At 35.5% G+C, this 11,484-nt stretch overlaps 1 protein-coding gene across 3 annotated transcripts in view; it reads right to left on the minus strand.

Moving 5' to 3' along the window:
• chico overlaps positions 1–11,484 on the minus strand; it is a 45,388-nt gene that overhangs the window by 18,978 nt on the left and 14,926 nt on the right. For all 3 annotated transcript variants that reach the window (XM_087238774.1, NM_001312685.2, NM_130911.3), the window contains 1 exon segment: positions 1,173–1,270. In XM_087238774.1, coding sequence (XP_087094900.1) covers positions 1,173–1,270 — 98 coding nt within the window.

Raw genomic sequence — 11,484 nt, forward strand, 5'->3', positions numbered from 1 at the left:
TTTACGATGACATCATCAATGACCAATCACAAGCAGACTTCCACACTTAAAAAGGAAGCCGGTGCAGTCGAAAGCTAGCTTGCTTTTTGCTTGCTCACTGTTGTGTGTTTGCCATGTTGTTTGACTGTGTGTTTTGCTGGATGCTGGATTATGTGACAGTTTCTTGTGCTATGTGTGCTATAATCATTTGTGCTGAAATCGATCTTTAAAAGTGTTCTAATTGTGTTTTCTCTCTGATTACCAGATATACGACATCGATGGGATTCGAGGAATAGGGTAGATGTCACATGACCTACATGTTGCTACACATAGGAGATGCCAATGTATTATACACACTAGTTTAGAAGTGTGCGCCACTAATTGTAAGTTTTGTTTACATTTGTGTTGAGAAGTGTAGTTTAGATAGGGCGTGAAAACGCTGAAGACTTTTCTTTCTCTTTCTTTTATTAGGTAGTATAGAGATTGTGGGTTCTAGTTAGAGTTGTGTTTTGTTGTATTATTTTCTGTTCTTTAGCGCCACTTTTGTTCCTCCTCCCCTTTATTACAACCATTTATTTATTCTTGTTGTCTTTATTTTGTATATATTTTGTTTATCATTTAACCACTTTGTAAAATAAACACTTATTTTGGCATAATTTGGTGGTTTGTCTGCTCCACTGCCACCACCGTTCATAAAAGGGTCATCCGTTTTAAATGTTGCGTTAACCCTAGCGTTTCCATCTTAAATAACCGTAAACTTAAACTTTAAACTTTATTGTCCGTTCTGCTTGACACAGAAAGGAAATTTTTCTTCAACACTGGATTTAGGACAACAATTACAAACATACAACAACGACACAATAACACTTATCAACACAACAACATAAGTTAAAAGTTTAAAAACCAAATTAGCCCCATGCACAATACTGCAAATCATACTTGGTAACCACCTCATTCACTACAAACATTGATCCGGTTTAGAACAACAACTGCCATTGGGATAAATGACTTTTTATAGGCATTGCTTCGTGCTTTAGGAATTCTAAACCTGCGTCCTGATGGTAGCAATTCAAATGCTGAGTGAAGGGTATGTGTACTATCTTTAAACACAGACGCACGATTTTTAACAGACGCACAATTTTATGAGACCTTTTAATTTCAGTCTAAAAAACGTTGAAGTGTGTTTGCTATACCTGTGATATTGTGCCTGCAGGAACTGAAACTCATCCTTGATGCGATCACAAGAGTCTGACGTGGTGAATTTCAGCGGCTGTGTCGATTGAGACGAAGCCTAAGGGAAAGAGAAATAAAATAAAATTAGATAATGACCCCTGACATGTACTGATGAACAACCCTTCAACCTATAGAATTACTAAACAAATTATTTTACAATGCTAGCTATCAAGCTAATTTTAGTCTTAACTAATGCTGAAGTGCAACTAAAATGAAACAAAATAAAGGTTTTCTGAACTAGGACCACAGAAAACATGACAATTTCTGTGATCAGATCCAGTGCGTGGGCTTTCCTCTCAATAACATTTCATTAGTGCAAACAGGCTAGAACGATTCTTCTCAGTGATTGTATCTGGTGTCTGAGGTGAGTTTGTCGGGTCAGGCTGAAATTAAAGCTTTTTTACAAATAGACCAGAGGAGTCATTGGCTTTTGACCTCTGACCTGCTTCAGCAGGGGTCAATGAACCCTGACCTTTACGACCAGACAGACGAGAACACAAACCAGCACACATTAGAGCGAGAGAAGCAGGATATTATCTGTGCTCAACATGCTTTAGTGTCACACAGCTGTTTAAAAACTGTTAGACGGGTCTCTCTCTGTGTGTGTGTATCGGTGTGTGTGGTTAAACACAATTGCCCCCCTGAGGAACAATATATAGGCAGAACAAAACATCTCAGCAGGGAATATTTGCTTTAAACACACACACGCACATACACGTGCGCAAACACACACGCACGCACACACACACGCACACACACACACACACACACAAAAACAGAGAAACATACTTTACCTCAAAGTAACTTTAATTCATAGTAATTGCAATATTTTTATGACTATTACTTTAAGACTATACAATCTTCACATTGCCGGGGTAAAACATTGTGATTCAAATATTTTTATTTTAAAAAAAGGTGACAAAAACAATATTTAAAAATAGAAAGCATTAACTTTATTACAAAACAAGAAAGTTATATGCTTTCTATTTTTAGTAGTTTAAAATAATAAGAGTTCAAATATTTGTAATAATATTATTAGCTAGGGGTGTAATGTCATTACAAACCGAACCGAAAAATCAGGATACAACAACCACGATATGTATCGCAAAACTCTTGTGGCGTACCGCGATACTCTCACGCCCCCTGCTGCCCATTGTTAAGGTTGACGTCACTTATCTCTAAATAATTAAACCAATTTAAACATCTTTATGTTATCACATTTTATTAAATTGTATTAGTAATGATAGGCTTTTTAAAACGACATCTTTGGATAACTTTTCTGCTGGAGATACTGTTGTCCTAAAAAACAAAATAAAAAATGTAAATAAAAAAATCTTACACACCTTAGGAACAGGATTACAGAAAATGTTGGCGGTTTCAAAACCTTGACTTTTCCAAGCTGCGGTATACCTTGAAAACAATTATCATCCCATGCCTACTGCAGACCCACAGAGATGCGCCTTTTGCGACAAGATATGTCCAACTGTAGTTTCTGAATCTCTTAAAATGTCTAGAATTTGGTTTTTGCTTTCTAAAGTTGCCATTTTTGTGTAACCCCTATCCATTTGTATGCATTTTTGCAGCTAGCTGCACACACAGCCGCGAGAAAAACACTAAATGATTATTCATTTAATACACGACTCGGATAAACTTTACTATATTCTCAGACAGAACAAACTGGCTGCAAAGTATTTGTACACTATTAGAAATGGATAATCAACTAATTTGCCTTATTTAAATAATCTACACCAGTGGTTCTCAAACTCAAAACTAAATATTATAATTTTTAGCAATAATGTCTATTTTTATTCCTTTCTGTTGTTTATTTCGTATTTGCTGTATTTTATTAAATTTAATAATGTTAATATCACTGAAAAAAAATCTGTAATTTTACGGTTTATTTCCGGTTTATTTTCTTTAACGTAAAAATAAGAGCTGTTAAATGACAGAACCTTTCTCTAAAATAAAAGACAATAAATGACAGAAATCTTATTAAATTTAAATTTCTGGTAAATTTCTGTAATTCAACCTCTGTTATTTTACAGTAAATTTCTGTAATTTAACGGCCGTTTTTTAATGGTTTATTTCCAAAATAACAGATTTTTTTATACAGTGTATCTTATATATATATCTAAAATGCTTTGGCAATACTGTAAATGTCATGCCACTAAATCAAACTTTAGAGAGATTTAGGCCCCGTTTACACTAGTGCGTTTTAGTTTTAAAATGGCGTTTTAGAATGAAAACGATCCGCGTCCACACTAGCGTTTCTAAACAGCGTTTTATGAACAGCTCACCATCCACACCAAAACAACTAAAAACTCACATCACGTGATTACACACACACTCTCTGGCATGCGCTACAGCATATCTACCCAGATGAGAGCTGTGCTCTTTGGACTGTTTATCAAGGATCTCCCGCTGGATCTAATCTCACCATATTTGTTAACTTTATATTTAATTCATCTCGTTGTCTATATCTAACAACATATTCCCCGACTTTGGTCTTTTGAATCTATTACTTGTTCTCGGGTAATGCGTTTTGCAAGGAGGCAGTGATGTTATAGGCTTCTTTTTGTTATTAATACGCATACAGTGAAGATGACACTCATGTATGCAGCACGAAGCCTCAACATTTCTGCAGTCTGTTAAGTTGTTAAAATCAAAATGAAAATAGCAGTTCCTTATATCATGTTTTCAATTTATTGTTAAGATATAGTGAAACAACGTAGGCAGGATGATGTGAATAGGATGCGCTCCAACATTAGGCACATTCACATCAAGGCTGAAGACACATCTGTTTAGTTGTGCCTATACTGAACGAGCACTGTGCTACGTCCTACAGATCACATTATCATGTCTTTCTTTTCTTTTTTTATAATCTGTTTTAAACACATTTTAATCTGTTTTAAATCATTTTTAATAATTCTCATTTTCTTATACTTGTCTCTTTTATTCCTGTTTTTGTAAAGCACTTTGAATTCCCTTTGTGTATGAAATATTCTACATAAACTTGCTTCGCCTATTGTTATTATTATTTAAATGACATAATTCTTAAATTATAAATTATTTATTTTTTTAAAACTACTATTATTAATACTGATGTCATACAAAAAAACTAAATCAGTTCATTCACCTAACTAAAGATGATATTATAGACTTGATGCGTTAAATTAGCATATATTTAAATAACCCTTTGTCATCAAATATAATCAGAACTCTCATTTTATTATACACAGTGAAAGGCTTAATATTTCTCATCTCCTCCTTCACATTCTCTCCACGCCTCTCTCCCATAGATGATGACAGTCTCCAGGGAGAGCAGAGACGTGTGTGTGTGTGTGTGTGTTTCAGTAAATCCCTCTAGTCTGTTCCCTCCATTAGAAATCAATTAGAGGAAGAGAAAGCACATGATCACCTGTGACCCTTGAACACATGAGGCCTTCACTGTGAGCAGCAGCATCACCCTCAGATTTAATGTGCTATGTTGACACACTAAAGCTCAGTCACAACACCTAAAGCAAAACACACACTGCAGGACAGAAGCTCTTTACTCTCGGACTATGTCTACAGGACAATAATGTAGTTGAAAACAAAGTTTGATATTATTTTGCATTGCAATCAGGGCTGCACAATATATATTGCTTTAGTATTGATATTGCAATGAGCAAATCTACAACAGTCACATAATTAAATAATTTGCTTGCGTTGTGGAAAAATGCAGTGCGTTTTAATAATCGAAATGTGTAGTAAGAAAATGCAGCGTTTTATTAATTTGTTTGTTTATTAATTTGTTTGCATTTTATTTATTTGTTAGCGTTGTGAGAAAATGCAGTGCGTTTTATTAATTTGTTAGCGTTTTGAGAAAATGCAGTGCGTTTTATTAATTTGTTCGCGTTGTGAGAAAATGCAGTGCATTTTAATAATTTGTTTGCGTTGTGAGAAAATGTAGTGCATTTTAATAATTTGTTTCTGTTGTGAGAAAATGCAGTGCGTTTTACTAATTTGTTAGCGTTGTGAGAAAATGCAGTGTGTTTTATTAATTTGTTTGCGTTGTGAGAAAATGCAATGCATTTTAATAATTTGTTTGTGTAGTGAGAAAATGCAGTGCGTTTTATTAATTTGTTAGTTTTGTGAGAAAATGCAGTGTGTTTTATTAATTTGTTTGCATTGTGAGAAAATGCAGTGCGTTTTATTAATTTGTTTGCATTGTGAGAAAATGCAGTGCGTTTTATTAATTTGTTAGCGTTGTGAGAAAATGCAGTGTGTTTTATTAATTTGTTTGCATTGTGAGAAAATGCAGTGCGTTTTATTAATTTGTTTGCATTGTGAGAAAATGCAGTGCGTTTTATTAATTTGTTTGCATTGTGAGAAAATGCAGTGCGTTTTATTAATTTGTTTGCATTGTGAGAAAATGCAGTGTGTTTTAATTTGTTTGCGTTGTGAGAAAATGCAGTGTGTTTTATTAATTTGTTTGCATTGTGAGAAAATGCAGTGCGTTTTATTAATTTGTTAGCGTTGTGAGAAAATGCAGTGCGTTTTGTTCATTTGTTTGCATTGTGAGAAAATGCAGTGCGTTTTACTAATTTGTTAGCGTTGTGAGAAAATGCAGTGCGTTTTATTAATTTGTTTGCACTGTGAGAAAATGCAGTGCGTTTTATTAATTTGTTAGCGTTGTGAGAAAATGCAGTGCGTTTTACTAATTTGTTAGCGTTGTGAGAAAATGCAGTGCATTTTAATAATTTGTTTGCATTGTGAGAAAATGCAGTGCGTTTTATTAATTTGTTAGCGTTGTGAGAAAATGCAGTGCGTATTGTTCATTTGTTTGCATTGTGAGAAAATGCAGTGCGTTTTACTAATTTGTTAGCGTTGTGAGAAAATGCAGTGCGTTTTATTAATTTGTTTGCATTGTGAGAAAATGCAGTGCGTTTTGTTAATTTGTTAGCGTTGTGAGAAAATGCAGTGCATTTTATTAATTTGTTTGCGTTGTGAGAAAATGTAGTGCGTTTTATTAATTTGTTTGCGTTGTGAGAAAATGCAGTGCGTTTTATTACTTTGTTTGCATTGTGAGAAAATGCAGTGCGTTTTATTAATTTGTTTGCGTTTGGAGAAAATGCAGTGCGTTTTTTTACTTTGTTTGCATTGTGAGAAAATGCAGTGCGTTTTATTAATTTGTTTGCGTTGTGAGAAAATGCATTGCGTTTTGTTCATTTGTTTGCATTGTGAGAAAATGCAATGCGTTTTAATTTGTTTGCGTTGTGAGAAAATGCAGTGCGTTTTAATTTGTTTGCGTTGTGAGAAAATGCAGTGCGTTTTATTAATTTGTTTGCATTGTGAGAAAATGCAGTGCGCTTTATTAATTTGTTTGCGTTGTGAGAAAATGCAGTGCGTTTTATTAATTTGTTTGCGTTGTGAGAAAATGCAGTGCGTTTTATTAATTTGTTTGCGTTGTGAGAAAATGCAGTGTGTTTTATTAATTTGTTTGCGTTGTGAGAAAATGCAGTGTGTTTTATTAATTTGTTTGCGTTGTGAGAAAATGCAGTGCGTTTTATTAATTTGTTTGCGTTGTGAGAAAATGCAGTGCGTTTTATTAATTTGTTTGCGTTGTGAGAAAATGCAGTGCGTTTTATTAATTTGTTTGCGTTGTGAGAAAATGCAGTGTGTTTTAATTTGTTTGCGTTGTGAGGAAATGCAGTGTGTTTTAATTTGTTTGCGTTGTGAGAAAATGCAGTGCGTTTTATTAATTTGTTTGCGTTGTGAGAAAATGCAGTGCGTTTTATTAATTTGTTTGCGTTGTGAGAAAATGCAGTGTGTTTTATTAATTTGTTTGCGTTGTGAGAAAATGCAGTGTGTTTTATTAATTTGTTTGCGTTGTGAGAAAATGCAGTGCGTTTTATTAATTTGTTTGCGTTGTGAGAAAATGCAGTGCGTTTTATTAATTTGTTTGCGTTGTGAGAAAATGCAGTGCGTTTTATTAATTTGTTTGCGTTGTGAGAAAATGCAGTGTGTTTTAATTTGTTTGCGTTGTGAGGAAATGCAGTGTGTTTTAATTTGTTTGCGTTGTGAGAAAATGCAGTTTGTTTTAATTTGTTTGCGTTGTGAGAAAATGCAGTGCGTTTTATTAATTTGTTTACATTGTGAGAAAATGCAGTGCGTTTTATTAATTTGTTTGCATTGTGAGAAAATGCAGTGCGTTTTATTAATTTGTTTGCGTTGTGAGAAAATGCAGTGCGTTTTATTAATTTGTTTGCGTTGTGAGAAAATGCAGTGCGTTTTATTAATTTGTTTGCATTGTGAGAAAATGCAGTGCGTTTTGTTAATTTGTTTGTGCAATTTGAAAATGCAGTTTGTTTTCTTTCTTTGTTTGCATTGTGAGAAAATGCAGTGCGTTTGAATAATTGGAATGTGTAGTGAGAAAATGCATCGCTTTAATAATTTATTTGCGTTGTGGGAAAATGCAGCACATTTTATCAATGCGTTTGAGTTGTGAGGATTTGCAGCACTTATGCTGTCAAATGGATAAAGACCTTTTCTTAATTTGTTAGTGCTTTTTGTAATTGCATGTGTTTTCTGAAATTGCAGCCTGTTAAGCTCTCTCGGCCATCGCAAAAAAACGTATAAAAATGTAATAAATAAATAAAATAAATAAATAAACAAAGCCTCTTAGAAGAAAAAAAAAAAGAACTATAAAAAAGCAGAAACAATATAATAAATTAATCAATAGATTAATAAAAATAAACAACTTCTACACTGAAAGAACAAAACAAAACATGAAAAATAAAAAAATTAAATAAAATGTATTAAAGCCTCTCTCTTCATTGGCGGCTTTTGGGGCTAAAGGCTCTGCTGTTCACCCTTTATGATGCTAATGAGGGACTTTGGCCTGAGTGACCCAGACATCTGTCACTCACACACACACACTTGCATACCCGCTTGCGCACACACACACACACACACACACACACACACACACACACACACACACACACACACACACACACACACACACACACACACACACACACACACACACACACACACACACACACACACAGCAAGCCCTCAGGGTGTTATCTGCTTTTTTGTCTCCTAAATTGCGGCTGGTCTGTGTGTATGTATGTGTGTGCACATGTGTGTGTGTTTTATTAGCACAGGAAGTGAGATGTTTGGGGGGAGCTGATCACACCACAGACAAAAACCATCTAGCAATTACACTCAAGCTCATGTGTGCAAGTGTATATACTATATATGTGTGTGTGTGTTTTCACAGTTTGACTGATCTTTCAGTGGTTCACAAACACATTAACAGCAGCAGCGGGGTGTGCTGAACACATATACTTAACAACCCTGTGTATGTGTGTGTGTGTGTTTGATTACAACATAGAATATGAAAGCGTGTGCGTGCGCGTGTATGTGTGTGTGCCGGAGGGATTAACCCCTCTCTCTGTTGGGGGTGTTGTACTGAGAGGGGGGTCTTGTTAATTCAGTTGTCCTTAATAATGTCTTCCAGACCCCTGTCCACCCTCACGACACAATACACACATAATGAACTCAGACTGCTGTGCGTGCGTGTGTGTGTGTGCGTGATTGAGAGTCAGCAGAAACATTTACAAGTAGATCCTCTGAAGAAAATGTTGCAATTCTGGCTTTAAACAAAGGCCCCGTTTACATAAGTGCGTTTTAGTTTTAAAACGGCGTTTTAGAATAAAAACGATCCGCGTCAACACTAGGGTTGTAACAATATACCGGTATGACGGTTTACCATGATTTGAACGTGCACGATTATCATACCATGAACAATTGCATATCAACGGTTTTAACCCTTAAAGACCGAGACAGCCGCCCGCGGCTAACAATAAGTATAGCTCTTAAATGTTTAATAACTTTTGATCCGCTGATCCGATTCATACAATTCAAAGATTGACATAAAGAAGAGAATCTCAGCTTTCCAGTGCTGTATCACATAACATTCAGACTTTTCAGTTTATTGTTGAGAAAGTGAAACAACATAGCCAGGGTGATGTGAATGAAGTTATAAAGTACACTGTTCCCTTTGAAGATTTACACGTGTCCTCTGTAGTCTGTTTTCCATATCAAACTGAGGAGGGGGAGACTGCAGCCTTGATCAAACTTGCGAAGTCTGAACTTACATGGAAAGGTTGCAGGGCTGAACTGTAACGTTAGTAATATTAAGGAAAAGCCTCAGAGGCGAATGTCGGCAGCCCCACCTCCGTTTTCAGATGTCTCCGTTTTCCCCCATCCACACTGAGACGGAGCAGCAGCATTTTAGAATGAAAACAGCCTCTCCAGTGTTTCAAATGCAGGGACAACATGCAAACTCCACACAGAAACGCAAACTGACCCAGCCAAAGCTTGAACCAGTGACCTTCTTGCTGTTAGGCGACAGCACTACCTACTGCGCCACTGTGTCGCCCGTTCCAACGATATATGTAAGCTTTTTTTAGTATTATTCACGTGTTTTTTCCCCCAAGTATTTTAGTTAGTTTTTTTAAAGCAACACTTTTCCAAAATATTTGAAATGATTCTTAAAATAAATATACTGTGTTCATTGAACAATTTTTTTTTTTACCCAGACATTTTAAAACAGCATATTTTAGAGCAGTAAATAATACCATGATACCGTAATATTTATCCAAGGTTATCATACCGTCAAAACACACTTGCAGAATACGTCTGACAATTTTTGAAATTCGCTGTTAATTATGTTGTTATTAATTAATAAACGCTGTTCATTATGTTTAAGCCTTTTGGTTAATGAGAATGCAGGAAGTCATAACACGTTTACACTGTTATAAACCACATAAACCATATAATATTCAACAAATCGAGTCAGCGGTACACCTGCTCCTGTTTCTCACACACTCACTCCTGCTAAACGCTTACAGCTGATTAGGGGCTTTCTAACAACTCAAAAGGTGAAAAGCAACAATCAAGCTGTGACATCATAATTCAGGCTGAGAACGAGCATCAATTCGAGAGCCCTAATGACCTGGATATGACATTACACTAGGGCTGTGCGATTTGGGGAAAATATGCAAATCGTGAATTTTTTGACAGACATTGCGATTTAATTAGTTTACTCAAGCTTCAGCTCAATAATCTGTAAGTCGTAGCAACAATTTTGCGACAGCTCTTAAAAATTAGCTGTTTTTGTTTGGTGTCTGTGACTTTGAAACCAAAATATTCCCATACTACCAACATGCTGTTTTTCTTTTATATTAATTAAAATATCACTCCCGAGCAAGCGAGCAAGCAAGTGCTCGTGGCGTCTGTTTGTTGGAGTGTGTGGGTGTGTGTTTGTTTGGTGCTGTCTATGTTTGTGTATGTGTGTGAATTAGAGCTGCACGATTCTGGCTAAAATGAGAATCGCAATTTTTTTTTTGCTTAAAATAAAGATCACGATTTTCTCACGATTCTGTGGATGTAAAATAAAGATATGGTAAAAACAAACACATGGCACAACCTCGATAATAATATTATGTGTAGGTCTACTGGTGTCTATGAATAATTCTATTCTACTTATAATAATTCTGATGTTGAATTATTATGTTTGAGATATTTGCATGCAATCTGTCATATTAGACTATTTTATTCACTGGTAAAATCAGACATTTGCCATTATCAGATTATATTCAAATATATAGGCTAGAGTAGTTATACTGACATTGTAAACCTTTATTTTCATGCACAGCAGTGGGTTCGCTATGAAAGAAAAAACATATCAAATGCTTGCCGTAATCATAAGTCTAAAATGCGATACGATCATATAAGAGAGGTGCACACTTTCGGTTTCATTTTGACCGCTAAGTGCTTGTTCATACTTTGCGCACGGCTCCCAAACGATCACTCTGTGCCACAAACTGAATATTATTTGCAACTCTATTACCAGTTACTCGCAACATATGCAGGTTCTGTTCACCTATGTAGGCGCGCGCGTGTCTATAATTAAAGGGTCACGAAACACCAAAACACATTTTTTGAGCTGTTGACAGTCGTATATGTGTCCCACACTGCTAAAAACACTATTAGGACACCTATATTTCACTAAAAAGTGTAAATTGGTTGTTTTTGTGTTATTACAAGCAAATTCGTACTTCCGGTTTGAAACGAATTTTTGAAGCTGCGTCACGGTCATGACATAATAGCGTGTATTCCAGCGTGCAGACTGGACGTCTGTGCCAGAGTGTGTCTTATTACGTCTTTCAGTGTGATGCATTAATGCATGAGTAAGGCTTGGTTCAAACCAATCAG

The sequence above is a fragment of the Danio rerio genome, chromosome 2 (genome assembly GCF_052040795.2).
Source record: "Danio rerio strain M-AB ecotype USA chromosome 2, GRCz13ab, whole genome shotgun sequence".
NCBI classification, from domain to species: domain Eukaryota; kingdom Metazoa; phylum Chordata; class Actinopteri; order Cypriniformes; family Danionidae; genus Danio; species Danio rerio.